The sequence below is a fragment of the Ursus maritimus genome, unplaced genomic scaffold (genome assembly GCF_017311325.1).
Source record: "Ursus maritimus isolate PB19 unplaced genomic scaffold, ASM1731132v1 scaffold_25, whole genome shotgun sequence".
Taxonomy (NCBI): domain Eukaryota; kingdom Metazoa; phylum Chordata; class Mammalia; order Carnivora; family Ursidae; genus Ursus; species Ursus maritimus.
In genome coordinates, this window is record NW_024425008.1 from 42,282,453 (window position 1) to 42,299,795 (window position 17,343).

The window sequence follows — 17,343 nt, forward strand, 5'->3', positions numbered from 1 at the left end:
CCAAATGATCGCCCCCTGCCCCCCCCGCCCCCACTTTGCAAGTTAATCATTTTTACCTTTAGAGGTTATTTTTCTAAAGTAATACTCAGGAAAAAAACACAAACAAACAAACAAAAACCCATGTCTGAATTACAGTATTACAGCAATAACTTCTTGCTAAAAATTTATTTCTAAGTGCTATAATAAAGTCACTTATTAAAAGCAATAACAAATTGTACTGTGAAAATGTTAATAACAGTACATAGGAAATATCAAAACTGTCAAACAGATTATTGTAGGCTTCTGACGAATCTTTTTAAAAACCAAATTTTCATTATTTATCATTAAATTAACTACATAAGAACTTTTGAGAAGCACAGGCTAAATCTAAGAAAGGCATTTGTTACCCGTCTTTGCAAGGAATTCATGATTAACATTACGTTCTTACGCTTCTGTTTTTAAAGGTGTCCAGGTATAACTGGGTGTCAAGAAAGCACTGGCACTTCTGGGAGTCATAGGTGTTATTTGATAGGTCTTCAGACCATCCAGTGGCTGAAACATAAAATCCTGAGGTGCGAAGGAATTCTTCCCTTTCATTTGTGCAGTATTTGTCTTAGGCAAGGTCTCCATTTTTGGTAAGACTCCATCTGGATCCATTCCATCTGTCGCACTGGTTTGCGAATCCCAAGGATTTTCTTCACTATCGACTTTAAAAGAAACGACCTAGTTGTGAGTAAACAGAATAGAGTGAGAATTTCTGCTCTGGGGATATATTTGACCAATTTTTACAGGGCTGAAAATGTGGAAGCTGAGAAATATGTCCCACAAACATAATTTAAAGAGACAAAAACAAATACAATGAAATGTATACAAGGTATCAGAAGACCAGCTACACTAAACCATTGCTACGATCCAGAAAGAGAGAACCAATCCTCATTATGGGAATAAATAATGGGTTTTAGGTGTTACAACAAATTAAAATATATGAAAACTAAGGTGGAAAATTTACTCACCTAACAAATACAGACCTGTTTTTACTTAGATTATGCTGATAATTACAATAGTTTCAGAATCCAATGTTTATTAGATAACTACTATTGTCAAGTACCAAATCCTTTTTGTAAATAATCTTGATTATAAATAACCTTGTCATATGAGCAAAATTATTTTTCAGTGTTACACAATAAGATGAACCATATAAAATGTGAAGCATATTTTCTTTTTCAAGTCAATTTAATTACTTGGTTTTTTTCACCTGAGATATAATTAACATATAACATTATATTAAAATACAAAACATGATTCAATATTTGTATATATTGTGAAATGATCACCAATAAGTCTAGTTAACAACCGTACATAGCTATAGAATTTTTTTTCTTGTGATGAGAACCTTTAAGGTCTACTCTCTTAGCACCTTTCAAATATGCAATATAGAATTATTAACTACAGTCACTATGTGATATATTACATCCCCAGGACTGACTTATTTTGTAACTGGAAGTTTGTACCTTTTGACCCCCCTCACCCATTTCATGCACTCATTTAAACACACTTTTTAGAAGTTTCTACGTTTCTGATTTTCAACAAGATATAAACAGAAACCAGAGTATTTCAACCTGGACAAGAATTTAAGGGTGACACTGTCCCTGAGGCCAACATGGCAGTGAAAGTAAAAACCTAGGTTAATCCTTAAGGAGGAAATCAATCTTAAGGGAAGAACTATGCGATCCAGCTACTTGCTTGTGAAGAGTCATCCTATACTGCCCACATTGGAGGAACTAGGTTTGATTCTTATATGAATCTAGCCAGATTTCTTAGACTTTGGCAAAACTTTTATTTTTAAGGTGAAGGAACTGTAACATGGATCATAAGCCAAGAAACTGGGCCCTTAAATTGGTGGCTCCTTTTTGAAGACTCTACTAGGCTCTATGCTAGATGCGCTATCAGAAAGTTAGGTTATTTCATGGGGCACCTGGGTGGCTCAGTCTGTTAAGCATCTGCCTTCGGCTCAGGTCATGATCCCAGGGTCCTGGGATCAAGTCCCACATTGGACTCCTTGCTCAGCGGGGAGCCTGCTTCTCCCTCTGCCTGTTGTTTCCCCTGCTTGTGCTCACACGCGTACGCTCGTTCTCTGACAAATAAATAAATAAAATCTTTAAAAAAAGAGAAAGAAATTTAGGTTATTTCATATTATTTTTTAAGGATTTTATTTATTTATTTGAGAGAGAGAGAGACAGCATGAGCAGGAGGGGCAGAGGGAGAGAAAGAACCTCAAGCAGATTCCATGCTGAGCGTGGAGTCCCATGCGGGGCTCAATCCCAGGACCCTGATCATGACCTGAGCTGAAACCAAGAGTTGAATGCTCAACCGACTGTGCCACCCAGGTGCCCCTAGGTTATTACATTCTTAAAACTTTATGTAAGTATTGCATGTTAAAGATGGGAAAACAAACTCATAACTTGCCCAAAGTTATCTAGCTAATTGGAAGCAGAGACAATATGCAAACTCATGCCTAAATGAATCCAAAGTCAATACATTTCACCCTACTCCATCTTATCTCTTAGTGAATTTCCATGTGAAGGTTTCTGTCAGCTGTGTTATTGTATTTCTCTATCTCCCATTAATCAAGTTATGCTGTCTCTAGGTATAAAGCTCTGAGGACGTAATACCTGAAAGACAACAACAATAAATCCTTTTGATGCTTCTTTATGGCTCAAGACGTTTTAACACACAAGTAGCTTAACCCTCTTGAAGCAGCTCTGTATGTTTAATTTCAACTTTATGAAAGTAGCAGTGAGATTTTCAGAGTATCTGGAAATAAACAGATGTTTATACTCTACCTTGTCAGGTTTTGTTTCTATCTTTTTGGCAGGTCTTCCTTGATTTGGTGCTTTTCTTTCTGTTTCATTATCTAAAATAAAAGTGAAATAAGACAACCATTTTTACTAGATAGAAAATGCCACTTTTAAAGTACTAGGTAATTTGGAAAAGGAAAAAAGGCAACAAAAGGAATGTATATCTTAAAGGATTTTTTGATTAAGAGTCATATTATAAAATGAGATTAAAAAAGATGAAATTTCCTGCCAAGTACAGGCCATCTGTTTTCAAAACAAAACCAAGGTGTTGAGGTATTTTACCTTTTGCCTCTATCAAATACATATTTGTTACAGAAAATTAGGGAAAAAAAGAAAAGCACAAAACCCACAAAATTTTAAAAAATAACCCAAGATCACATTACTCACTAACAATCACTGTTGACACTTTAGCGTATGATTTTCCGGTTTTATCCTAGGCTCACATATTCACATACATATTTTAGGGTTGTGTTCATACTGTTCAGAATTTGATGTTAATCTTAGCCCACTTAATATATCATGTTCTTTCACAACACTGTTCTTCAATGTTTACATTGTATTTTGCCAAATGGATGGGCTATAATTATTGGGGGGCCATTAATTTCTCTCTTTGAAGTGCTGCTAACACCAATTCAGGTACTTCCACCTTCGAGCCCCCACTGTGTGTAATGGGATGCTGAGGCATGGAACCTCCCTTAGGAACTGGAGTCTCCTATTTCCTCATCTCTTATTCAGAGTCGAACATGATAATTTTTAAAACGGAAGACAAAAACCTCAAACCAAAACATTCTAGATCAGTCACTGGTCAGAAATAGTTCTCACCATGAGTAGCTCTTGTGATGGGCTTTTCTGTCGTAGTAGACGAGACTGTTCTGGCAATCTGCTTTGCTGCTTGAGTGGCTGATCGAGTCATTCTCACCGATGTGGTCATTACAGGCTGTACAACTGTGGGAAAAAAATAATCACATCAAATGCTTTTTGTAATTATTACTGTTGTGCCAACATCAGAGCTTATAATAAAATATATAATATAATATAATATAATATAATCTGCTAAATTCCTACCTTTTTTCTCTTTGTCCAACACTTTTCTTTCAGAAGTTTGTCTTTGACTGGTTCGGACTGCTCGAACATCACTCCCATTATTCATCTATTTAAAAGATTAGGTGCTATTTAACTGCATTATGAATCAAATTGCCACTTTTTGGAGGGGGGTTAGTTTTCAAGTCATTTTATTAACTCAACAGTTCAAAGACCTCCACCACCATATCTCTGCTACCCCCACTTTCTTCCGAAGTGTAGTGGACTGAGAGAGAGAGAAGGATTGAGCAGACCCCATCCCCCAGGAGCCACTTATAAAAGGCGGTGGGGGGAGACATCACAAAAACAGCAACGGATAAATGAGGGGCAACGGAACCGCAAATACAACACAAAGCTGGGGCAGTGGTAGGGAGGGCGGTGGGGGGCGGGGTATGGAACACTTCATGAATCTGCGTGTCATTCTTGTGCAGAGGCCATGCTAAACTTCTTCTGCATCATTCCAATTTTAGCAGATGTGTTACCGAAGCAAGCACGCAAATTGCCACATATTCATCTGTAAACTAGCCCCTCATCTGAAATCTGACTATTGTAAACGACCCAACAAAAATACTTCCCCAAATAAAATGAGATGAAGAAAAAAGTTTTCCATTATATAAACTTCCTCACAGCTTCTTTAGAATTCCAGACTTCAGAAAATGCTAATAACCTAAGCTATTAAAAATAGCTGACTATAATCTGAGAATCCTTAAACATACCAGGCATGTTTTCACTCCAAGACCTTTGAATTACATCTAGAAACTTTTTCTGGATCGAAAGCTCTTCCCCATGGTTCACCCTTCCACTCTTTAAAGACTTCACTCAAGATGCCACCATCTCAGTGAGGCCCTGCTTGACCACCCCAATCAAAATTCCACCAGACACCTACTCTAGTACTCCCCTTCTCCCTTCAGTCTTTTTTCTACCTCCTCTATAATACTTACGACCATCTGACATACTGTATACTTATTTTTTTTAATTGCCTATCTCACATGTAAGCTCAATGAAAACAAGGAATTTTGTTTATTTTGTTCACTACTATACCCTACAGAGAAACATGGTAGTGACTCAAACTTTATTGAATACATGAAGTTCAGCTTCCTCACCTGATGAAGAGGCATACTATTTTCGTCCTTGCCCACATCCCTTTATTTTAGTAATCTTCCTAATAACTTTAATCATATGGTGTTTTGAAGACCCATAAGTTTTTAACACCCACCCTATGTGCTTTATATCCCTATATACATTTTATGTTGACATGGAATGCATAATAGAAGCAAACAAAAGAGTGTGACACAAGGTTTAGCATACATCTCACAAGGGATGTCAGGCAAAGATATTTTAAGTGAGTACTTCCTTAGTAGCCAAGATGGTTTTAGGTCACCGTACCAATAATACTGATTTTGTACTATTAACTCTAGCAAATTAATCACCACACTTAAAACTGGTATTAGATTAAAAACAAATTAACTCTGAGAAAAAAAGTACAATTTGTCATCTTAGTAACAATTATCTACTAAGTGTCAACTATACCTTAGTCTGCTCCATTTGGTCTTTGGCCTTTGACCTTGTAATCTGTATAGAAGATGGAACAGCCTTAGAACAAAGAAAATAAAGTTAAAAAAAGGAAGTGGCAAAAGTTTAATTCCATGTCTCTTTATGAAATAAAGTTCCTATTTTAAAGTTAAATTTTATCCTTGATCATTTATGGCAAAAAGATACTTGCTGTCAACTTGAATACTTATTTTTTCTAGTTCTATCTTGACTTAAATTACATTTAAATTAATAGCTTCAAAACTTATTTCTCAGTGAGCTGAAAGAAATCTCAAGCCATATTTTCCTGGTGTTTGAATCCTTGTTAATATGATTAGCTGGACATATGTAGAAGGGGTTAGATGAACAGACTAGAGTATTAAGATCTTTTGTTTTCTGTTTAATGAAAAGATACTGTACAGCTTACTCTCCCAGCTTTGACAGTTTGCCTTCAAGTCTCATGATTATGCATTTCACCACTGTCAATTAGAAAATGGAGACTTGATCACAAAATGTGGAAAAAATCTAGCATGAGAAAGACTAAGAAGTGTTAACATATTTATCAACTTTGTAAAATTTCTTAGACAAAATCAGATTTCTCCCCTAGATAAGGAGAAATCCAAATCTCAGGGAAAATCTAGTGCTAAAGAAGGTAGGCTTTTCTCTAGATTGCAGGGTCATAAGAATTCAACAATGGCTATCTAAATAAAATAAAAAACAATTATAGGTGAATCTTATTACTTAACACCATGATGGGTTTCTTGTTCCCCCATACATACTATAACATTATATTTCTTTAAGTCTTTTATTTTATTTCTAGCATAGTTAACAAACGGTGTTACATTAGTTTCAGGTACATAATATAGTGATTCAACAATTTCACACATCATCTCGTGCTCATCATGACAAGTGCACTCCTTAATCCTCATCACCTCTTTCACCCTCGCCCCCACCTCTCCTCTGGTGACCATCAGTTTATTCTCTAGAGGTAAGAGTCTATTTCTCGGTTTGTCTTTCTCTCTCTCTCTCTCTTTTTTCCTTTGTCCATTTGTTTCCCCCTACATATATTTTTAACATATTTTTAAATAGTTATCTATAGTTTAGACCAATGATTGCTATCTTATTTCAAAAAGCCAGCTTAAACAGACACATGAAAAAATGTTCAAAATCATTAGTCATAGGGAAATTCAAATCAAAACCACATTGAGATACCACCTTACGCCAGTTAGAATGGCAAAAATGGACAAGGCAGGAAACAACAAATGTTGGAGAGGATGTGGAGAAAGGGGATCCCTCTTACATTGTTGGTGGGAATGCAAGTTGGTACAGCCACTTTGGAAAACAGTGTGGAGGGTCCCTTAAAAAGTTAAAAATTGAGCTACCCTATGATCCAGCAATTGCACTACTGGGTATTTACCCCAAAGATATAGACGTAGTGAAGAGAAGGGCCATATGCACCCCAATGTTGAGAGCAGTATTGTCCACAATAGCTAAATTGTGCAAGGAGCCGAGATGCCCTTCAACACTGGATTAAGAAGCTGTGGTCCATATATACAATGGAATATTACCCAGCCATCAAAAAGAATGATTTCTCAACATTTGCAGCAACATGGACGGTACTGGAGGAGATAATGCTAAGCGAAATAAGCCAAGCAGAAAAAGACAATTATCATATGGTTTCACTCATTTATGGAACATAAGAAATAGGAAGATCGGTAGGAGAAGAAAGGGAAGAAGAAAGGGGGGAGTAAACAGAAGGGGGAATGAACCATAAGAGACTATGGACTCTGGGAAACAAACTGAGGGCTTCAGAGGGGAGGGGGGTGGGGGAATGGGATAGGCTGGTGATGGGTATTAAGGAGGGCACGTATTGCATGGTGCACTGGGTGTTATATGCAAGTAATGAATCATGGAACTTTACATCAAAAACTAGGGATGTACTGTATGGTGACTAACATATTATAATAAAAAAATATTATCAATAAAAAAAATAAAAATAAAAAAACAAAACAAAACAAAAAACAAAAAGCCAGCTTAAATCTAACCCCTTCTAAGAGGTCTTCTTTGACATTCTTCCAAACATAAATAATCTCTCCCTCCTCTAATATACAGAATATATTTATCTATATCATTCCACCTGAGCACTATTGTATTAATTTTGGGTCCCTTCCACCTTATCCTAAGGTCATACACAGATAATAATCAAATAATCAAAGATCATTTAAATAAATCAATGAGATGCATGAAGCCCAGAAAAACAGGCAGTATTCAATATGCCTTTATATTATTCAATTCATATTTAAATTAAGAATGAGTATACAGTCTAAGATCTTTTATACATATCTTTAAAAGAGCAAATCACCAGTGACTAAGTTACAAATCCCACTGCCCGGTTCAAACTTCAGCATTCTTGACTCACTGACCGTTTCGTTTAAATCACCCCTCCTTCTATGCTGGGTTTCAGCACTCCAGACACTCAGACCAGTCCTCCTCAGTCAGTCACTGGAACCTGACTTCTGCCCACTGTTTTCCTATCTCAAGAACCTATAAACTACATCAAGAGACCCGATTTTCAACTTCTGAGTTACTAATATGTCATTCCCATCTCCTACGAACAAGTTAAATGAATAAAGAGAGTTAGGGGAAGTAGTTATTTTAGTTATTTAATCTCTTAAAGAAAATTCCAGTTAAAAGAACTATTCCTCTATATCAAAATAGGATAGTAAATTTACCTTTTTTGGCTCAGCTTTCATAGTAGTCTGGTTTGATAACAGAAAACAAGGCATATCAGGTCTATAAAGACCCACTTTAAATACTCCTCGTTTAGCTTTCTCTCTTTGCTCTTTCAATTTCTGAAGCTGCTTTTCTTCTTTGTATTTTTGGAGCATTTGCTTTCGTTGATCAACTAGAACAGTTTTCATTGACCCTAGGCAGAAAAAACCCAGAGTATATATTTCAGAAAAAAAGTTAGGCAAATGTCTAACTTCTAACTTCAACTGCTGTTAAGAAATGCTTTCAGTAACTTTTGTTAATTCCTTAGCACTCTAACCACAAGTTATTTCAAGCCCTATTCTTTTAAAATTTATATTTATTTTGCTTTTGTCTTTTCAAATATTTATTAACTGCTTGCTACACACTAACCATGTATTACTTCACTTTTGAATTAATGAACTTGTATGATAGCCAACCTCTAAGCTGACCCCAATGATTCTCACCTCCTGGCAATGGTGCCCATGTGTCATCCCTTCTCACACTCAATAGGGCTGACCTGGATAACCAACAAAGCACTGTGAATTGATGGAGGGTGACTCCCAAGATTAGGTCATTAAAGACACTAAAGTGTTTGCCTTGCCCCCTTCTTGGATCACTCTCTGTGGAAGAAGCCAGTGGCCTTGTAGAATCTTAAGGGGACTTGATTGGCCCTATGGAGGTGTCTACATGACAAAGGTCTAAGGCCTCCTGCCAAAAGCCAGCATCAACTTGCCAGTCATGTGAGTGAGTCATCTTGGAAGCAGATCATTCAGTCTGAGTCAAGTCCGCAGATGCGTCCCCGGATGACATCTTGACTGTAACCTCTAGAACCACCCACTTAAGCTGCACCCAAATTCCTGACCCACAACGATTGTGTGAAATAATAAATGTTTATTGTTTCAAGCCACTAAGTTTTAGGTTAACAGATACCCCAATATTAGGGCTACTAGTCAGTTTCTTTAGTTCAACTTAGGTTTCCACCTACATACTGTTTTAACTGGCTTGGGAAGTATAAGGGGCTATGTGCAAGACATGCTTAGACAGCATGAATAATAAGAGAACTTCTGCCCTTGAAGGGCTCACAGCATCCTGGAGAAATGAACAGTTTCAGTCTGGTTTAGTATGAAACAAATAGGAGAATGCACACAATAGAAATCAGAATAAACCTCCATGTGGGAAGATCAGGAAAGGCTCCTCAGAAAAGAGAATACCTGAAAAAGGTTCTGAAGAATGAGTCTACGTTTGCCTGCTGGGTAAGGGTTAAAAATAATTCATGAAGATAACGGCCCAACTACGTAAATTTGCTAAAAAAAAGAAATATGTACTTAAAATGGGTAGATTTTTTATGCCATGTAAATTACACCTCACTAAAGTTGTTAAAAAGAAAAAAAAAGCCAGAGAACAGAACATGCAAAAGCTCAGATGCTGAAATGGTTAACCGATAAAACCTCTGTATCCTCAACTTCTTCTCTAAATGTTGCCTTCATCTCTCTAACAGAAACCTGGCTCTCTCTGAAGACAGTCTCCCCAGCTGTCCTCTCACACAGTTGACTGTTTTTTGTTCTCACAATGGTGCTATCACTAGACCTAAAGAGGGGAGGTGTTCTCATCGCTGCTTCCCAGTGATTTCCTCCTTGTCACTAAAAGATCCCATCTTTATATTTCATGTCATCAGATCACACTATCCAGTACCCTGGTTTGTTGTCTATAGGCCCTCTAGGTTTCCTCTCATCCCTTGAAGGCTTTAGCTGCTAGCTCACTGTCACTGTCTCCATCACTATCATTGTACAAATCCTGATGACCCCTCCAATATGCAGGCTTCTCCATTCTTAGGCTTTCTTTCCTCCAATGATCACCTGATGGTCACATCCATGCCAGTATTTCAATCTTTCTCATGTTGTGACACATGTAAAAGATAACATTTAGACACCACACTGGACCAAACAGATCTGCTTATGACCAAACACAACCAACCAGAGAGAGATCTCTGACCAACCCAGGTCCTTACAGAAACATCAATATTTTGTCACACCTGTATTCATTTGTAACACAATTGGCACCCTACTTCTCATGCTATGGTCCTATTGAAGAAAGCTAGTCAGTTGTCCTACGGAATGTCCTGCACTGTATATTTGTTTATCTGCTTTCTCAAGTTTTTTACTCATTCCTCTAGCATTCATGTTTCCTATAAACTGGAAATTATATCTAAGGTTTTGATTAGACTCAAGTTCAACTTTTGGGGCAAGACTATGTCCTGAGTGGCGCTGCCAAAAACCTTGGAGTCATCCTGACTTTTCTTATCAACCCTACATCTAATCCATTAGGAAATCCTATTGGTCCAAGCTTCTAAGTATATCCAGAATGCAACCATCTATATTTAATGCTACCACTTTGATCAGCCATCATCAACTAAATTATTTCAAGAGTCTCCTACTTGGGTTTTCCTGAGACCATGCTTGCCACCCTACAATCTATTCACAACAGAGCAGCCAAAGTGATGCTTCTAATACACTAATCAAATTTATATAAACATCTATTAATCCCTTCATGACTTTTCATTTCACTCAGAGGCTCCAAAGGGATGGGAGCTACCCCTTATTCATTCTTCTCTAGCCATGCTTGTCTACTTGCTTTCTCTGGAACACACCAGGTTCACTCCCACTTCTAGTCCTTCGATTTGAGATTTTGGTCAAGGAATAGAGCATTTGAGGCAGCAAGAGAAGAGGCAAGGAGATGACTTAGGAGTCATAACATCACTGCTTCCCAGACAAAAAATGTCTAGTTCCTCCTTGAGAAGCCATCCGCTATCATTCTATGACCCCATTTTCATTTCCTCTCAACTCCTAAGAGATGTTGTTCTTTACTTTCACCCCTTCAACTACCAGCCCATTTCCTCTGACCTTCAAACATGCATGGATCACTTCATCTCAAAAACAAAAACAAAATCCTATAACATTTTTATCCAATTCTTTTCTCTCACTTTCCTTTAGAATCACAAACATGATAAATCCAGAAGAAATCATTTAGCCCAACACCCTCATTTACAGAATTAAGGTTGAATATGTAGGGTGTCTTGTAAGTGCCACATATTACAGTGGTCCTGGAAATAATAAAATTGAAGTAGTGGATAGTTAACTTAGCACCCCATTTCATTCTCTATTAAACTTCTAAAAAAGACTATCTCTGTCATTTATTCAGCATTTATCCCTGCTTTATTTCACTGCAATCCAGCTCCTAATGCCTGCTATATAAATGCAACTAAATAGGAATCCAGTTACTCCTTTTGGCAAAATTTGAAAGTAATTTCCCACTTCTGTTCCTTCTTGTCTGTAGCATCCCTTGCTTTCTAAGACATTCTACTTTTATTATTTTTATCTTTTGCTGAGATCATTCCTTTCTTCTTTAATTGGTTTTTTCCTTCCTAGTGACTCCAAGTCTAATTTTTAGCAAATTGCAAGGGTGAATTCTTTGCTCTTTTGAGAAACATTCCCATTGATAAGGTATCCTTATTCAATGGATTCTTCAATCAGTTCTCTTTTTAATGCCCCTTATCAATTTCTCTTGGCAACAGTTATCTTACCAATCTCCAAAAGTAAGAACTTTAGGATTCCTATTAGGCAATATAGATAATACAGTGTTATAATACTTCATAGGTGAAGGGCTTTAGCCTAGCCAGGGACTTGCACAGCCTTTACCTGAAACAGCATTTAGTTGTAGAAAATAGCAAGTTACCTAGAATGAAGTTTCAAAACTCCATGCTTCTGTTTAGGGTTTTCTTAACCTCGGGTATTAAACCAAATTTTATTCACTCTTCAAAGCATTTAAAGTTACAATAGACCTTTACTTACTTGTCTTGACACTGGCCTTTTCTGGTACAATCTTCTGACATGTCTCATCTAATTCAAGAAGAATTCTACTTTCCAAGGTTGGAATGTTGACGTCTTTCAAACCAAAGTGTCTATTTTGTTCATATTCCTTATGTCTGTTTTCTTTTTGAGACAGTGATTTCCTATGAGCAATTCTGGTTCTAATCATGTCGACACTTAAATCCCTTCTGTGTCGACTGGCAAAATATGATGAAGACATCCTATTGGAGGAAAAAAGAGACCAACTTCCATGGATTTTTATTATTTAAAAAATTAAGATTTCAATTCAATTCCTGTCCTATCTCAGAGTCTTTGAAAATAAAAATATTAAAATACAAAAAAAAAAAAGGAATATGTAACACTAAAGAGAGGGAAGGAGATTATCAAAAGATGAAACACATTTTTCATTTAGTTCTAAATAGGAACTTGCTTGAGAGATAAAATGAAGCCCAAGAAGCTATGGTCCAGAATATAAACAAAAGGCATTAGGAAGTTTATCATAAGCGCCCTACATTCTTCAACAAGAATAACTAAGAAATCTGCCAGAAAACAGATAAAAGAAAAATCTGCATAAGAAATGCAACAAAGTAAAATGGTACATGATTTAAAGCAATCAACAGAGTCTAAAAATGAGAATGCATATGACCTGGATTCCAGTAAGATTCTTCTTCAAGAGCCATGGGGAAGTGACAAAGGACTGTGTTTTGTTTTCTTTTTTTAAGTAAACCTTACACCCAACCTGGGCCTTGAACTGGCTACCCGGAGATCAAGAATCCCACATTCTACCGACTGGGCCAGCAGGCACCCAAGGACTGTGCTTTTCAAGAATCCTCCTCTACTATTTGATTTGTCACCTCCTGCCAAGTATTAATTTGCTAAATATTAAAGAAAAAATAAAACTTACAACTAGTTATTTTAAAATACAGCATAGCATTATACACGGGAGAGAAAGGAAGGAGAAAGAGAACACTAACAGGGTATTTAGTAATCACTTAAACCCTAAAAGATGGTATTCGCGCCTTACACAGATGAGGTAAATTAACTGCTCCCGTTAGCACGGCTAAAGGGTGGTGGAGCTGGCTTCCCAAGTCAGGCAGCCTGGCTTTTCACATACATCTAAGCTCGTTCTCTGACTTACTGGAGTTTCTTCCAGCTTGAAAATCTAGAAATGCCTTAGTCTTGCTTGCCTAGAAGTTCTCAACCGGGGTGTTTTCAGTTTTCACGGGATCTGAGAAGAGCTACTGGAATTTAATGTTGGGGCCAACAATCTTAGCAGTACCTACTAAATACTGGTCCCGCCCCAAAGGCTAATTATGCCCCGGTGGCAAAACGCTGACTATTACACAGGTCAGGGTAACAAACAAATTTACTCTCCTGGAAGACTGCGTCATCAGTTACAGGAAGGACTTGTAACACGGTCCTAAAGGAGACTCCCCTGAGCTGCGTCCCGCCCACCGCCTCCGTCCTTCGACCCTTCTAGACCTTCTACAAAGCAGGCCAGCTCCCTCCCGCCAGCTCCCCAGCACCCGCCTACCTGAGGCAGCTTCTGGAGTAATACCTCAACAGAACTAAAAGTCAAGGAACCCTCGGGTCTGAAGAACCACTGCCGCCTCCGAAGCAAGAACCCCTACAACCAAGAGCTCCGCAAAATTCAAACTTCCCGCACGGAGCCTCTGATTGGAGGGGTTTTAACCAACGCTTCCGGGGAAATGCCCGCCTCTTCCCTTCGAAGAAGCTTGCGATTGGTTTGTTCTTTGCGATATTTGAATTGATTGAAAGGTGAACGGACGGTTTAAAGGACTGGTGTGAGTGGAATGAACGGGCAGGTCTGCAATTGATGAGGGGCGGAGCAGTGGGATTTCCGGGCTTTGGCCAGTGTAAGCGGCCCAGGAGTGACCCGTGCCCCCAGGGCTTCCGGTATCTGAGAAAGCGCCTAGGCTTTGGGAAGAGAAGGAGCCTAGAGCTTCCAGGGATTTTTAATGTCCCTGTTTAGTCACAAAAATCAGAGTTTATTGGACTGTTTTCCTCAACGTTTCGAAGGAAGGACTTAGCACATCAAATTTCTTCTTTCATTGTTTAGTGTCAGCTTTTCAAGGGTGCCAGTTTTTGTGTTTTGTTTTGTTTTGTTTTGTTTTGTTTTGTTTTGTTTTGAAGTAGGCTCCATTCCCAAGGGTAGCCCAACTTAGAGCTTGAACTCAGGACCCTGAGACCAAGACTTGTGCTGAGATCAAGAACTGGATGCTTAACCACTGAGGCACCCAGGCACCCTGCCAGTCTTTTTTTTCCCCGCCGTTTTTTTTTTTTTTAATGGAAGTAAAATTTAAATACAGAGAAAAGCAGTTTCTTTCAGTGTAGATTTGATGAGTTTTACTAAATGTAAAGAGCTGTGTAACCATCACCCAAGAGTTCCTTCAAGCCCCTTTCCAATCTCCCACCTTTTAGACAACCACTCCTCTGAAGTTTTATCATAAAAATAAAGGTGGTAGGTATTCTTTCACATCTGCCTTCTTTCTCTCCTGTTTTCAAGATCCATCCCTACTGTGAAGTGAATTAACATTTAGTTGTTTTTATTGTCAAAAAGAATGCCATTGTATATAATTGACCCTTTAACAACGTGGGTCCATTTATATGTGGTTGTCGTTGTTGTTGTTTATAAATACAGTACTATAAATGTATTGTCTCTTCTTTATAATTTTCTTAACATTTTCTCCAGCTTACTTTCTTGTAAGAAAACAGGATGTAATACCTGTACAAAGTATATTAATCAACTGTTTATGTTATTGGTAAGGCTTCCTATCAACAATAGGCAATTTGTAAAGCTTTGAGAAAGTCAAAAGTTACACTCAGATTTCCTGCTGTGAGGGGGTTTGGAACCCCTAACCCCCTGTAGTTTAAAGATCAACCATACTTTGCTTACCCATTCACCTACTGATGGACATTTAGATTGTTCCAGTTTTTGGTTATACAAGTCTTTTTGTGGGCGTTTTTTATTTCTCTTGGGGTGAAATTTCTGGGTCATTGTAGGTAAGCTTAATTTTATAAGAAATTGACAAGCAGCTTTCCAAAATGGTAGGACCATTTTACACTCCCACTTGTGATGTATAAAAGCCCCAGTTGTTCCACATGCTTGCGAACATTTGGAGTCATCACTCTAATTTTAACCCCTCAAATGGAGAATAGTGTAAGAAAGGCAGGCAGGGACGGAGCACACCCCAAAGAGGAAACTACCCTCAAAAGGATTTTAAGGCACACTGGAAGGAGCCCTCCACCTTTTCCCACTCGAGCAACTACCTGATAGATGAGCGTGTGGACAAAAACCTGATTGCGTGACAGGAGCATGGAGGGTTAATCAGATTAAAACAGCCCCCCAACATTCTCATAAAACCTCTAGACTTAAAACTCTGGTGGCAACCCTTTTGGGTCCCCTCCTTCTTGGGGAGCTTTGTACTATCACTCGATAAATTTTGCTTTGCTGCCCAGCACTCTTCATCTTGTCTGCCTGTTTATGCTTCGAAGTGGCGTGACCAAGAACTGTGGGCACTGAAGGAAAAGAAATCCTGAAACACCTCTAGTGGGTATTTAGTTTTAATTTTGTAGTTCCCCCAATGTCTAATGAGGATGAGCATCTTTTCATGTACTTAGTGACTATTTTTATATCTTTCGAAATATTTCAAGTCTTTTGCCTGTTTTTAAAATTGGGGGTTATCTTCTTAAATTTGGTTGTCTTTAAAGTATTCATTTGTAGTAGTTCTATCTCTTCTGGGTACAAGTCCTTTGATATATATATATATATATATTTTGAATATATATATATGTATTTTGAATATATATATATGTATTTTGAATATATATATATGTATTTTGAATATATATATATGTATTTTGAATATATATATATGTATTTTGAATATATATATATGTATTTTGAATATATATATATATGTATTTTGAATATATATATATGTATGTATTTTGAATATATTCTTCCAGGCTATTGGTTGACTTTTTTAAAATAATAAACTTTTAGGATGATTTCAGATTAACAAAATTACAAAAATAATAGAGTTCTTATAAGCCCCACATCCATTTCCCCCATTACAGTTTCTTAGATCTTTCCTTGTTTTTGGTAAACTTCACAATTTTGAGGAGTATTGATCAGATATTCTGTAGAATGCCCCTCAGTGGGAATTTGTCTGCTGTTTTCTCCGTGATTAGACCAGGGTTATGGGTTTTTGGGAGGAAGACCATAGAGGTGAAGCATCATTCCCATTTTATCACATCAAGTATGTAATATCAACATGTCTTATCACTGTTAATGTTAAGCTTGACCACTTGGTTGAGGTAGTGTTTATCAGGATTCTTTACTGTAAAATTACGAATTTTCCCCCTTTCCAGACTGTTCCCTTTGGAAGGAAATAACTATGGACAGCCTACACTTAAGGAACAAGAGGTTATGTCCCATCTTAAGGACAAACACAATGAACGTGAGTTATTTTGAATGGTTTGCATGGGAGATTTGTCTCCTCTCTATTATTTATTTATTTAATCATTTATATCAGGACTCATAGATATCTATTTTAAAGATTTATTTATTTATTTTAGAGAGAGCATGAGTGGGAGGGGCAGAGGGAGAGGGAGCGAGAATCTTAAGCAGGCTCCATACCCAGCACAGAACCCAACACGGGCCTTGATCTCACAACCCTGCGATCATGACCTGAGCTGAAAACAAGAGTCAAATGCCTAACCGATTGTGCCACCAGGTGCCCCATGGATATTTATTTTATACTTTGGGTCATACTCTAATACTACTTTATTCTGTTGCTCAAATTGTTCTAACTTTGTCCATTGGTAGCTTTTTCAGTTTGTTCCTCTGTCATTTTAATATATCTTCATGACTGAGGGATTTTTTTTTGTTGCTGTTTTTTGTTTGTTTTTGTTTGTTTATTTTAGTACTTCCTTACTTTGTGGCTCTACAAAATGCTCTGGGCATGTCTTGTATACTCACTGCCCACTACCAGGACCAGCCATTTCTCCAAGGAGACTTGATTCCTTTTACGAAGAATGGTACTAGAAACCAAGATCTGGTTATTAGGTGTGCTCCTTGGTACTGGGGAGTCTCTCAGCTGACAGACCAAAGATATATAGCTCTTTCTTTCTTTCTTTCTTTCTTTCTTTCTTTCTTTCTTTCTTTCTTTCTTTTTAAAGATTTATTTATTTATTTATTTGACAGAGAGACAGCCAGCGAGAGAGGGAACACAAGCAGGGGGAGTGTAAGAGGG

At 37.5% G+C, this 17,343-nt stretch overlaps 1 protein-coding gene and 1 non-coding gene across 3 annotated transcripts in view; both read right to left on the reverse strand.

Moving 5' to 3' along the window:
• The window catches only part of DLGAP5 (DLG associated protein 5), a 37,142-nt gene extending 23,414 nt beyond the window's left edge, over positions 1-13,728 (reverse strand). For both annotated transcript variants that reach the window (XM_008701848.2, XM_008701854.2), the window contains exons 1-8: positions 13,599-13,728; positions 12,047-12,285; positions 8,180-8,373; positions 5,448-5,510; positions 3,903-3,987; positions 3,660-3,782; positions 2,823-2,893; positions 428-702 (exon numbers count right to left, since the gene is read on the reverse strand). In XM_008701848.2, the coding sequence (XP_008700070.1) occupies positions 428-702; positions 2,823-2,893; positions 3,660-3,782; positions 3,903-3,987; positions 5,448-5,510; positions 8,180-8,373; positions 12,047-12,284 (1,049 nt within the window). In that variant the 5' untranslated portion in view covers position 12,285; positions 13,599-13,728. The remainder of the gene's footprint in view (positions 1-427; positions 703-2,822; positions 2,894-3,659; positions 3,783-3,902; positions 3,988-5,447; positions 5,511-8,179; positions 8,374-12,046; positions 12,286-13,598) is intronic.
• Positions 4,304-4,411, reverse strand: LOC121105295. Its single transcript, XR_005837764.1, has one exon. It is a non-coding gene; the product is annotated as a U6 spliceosomal RNA (small nuclear RNA).
• Positions 13,729-17,343: the final 3,615 nt, after the last annotated feature.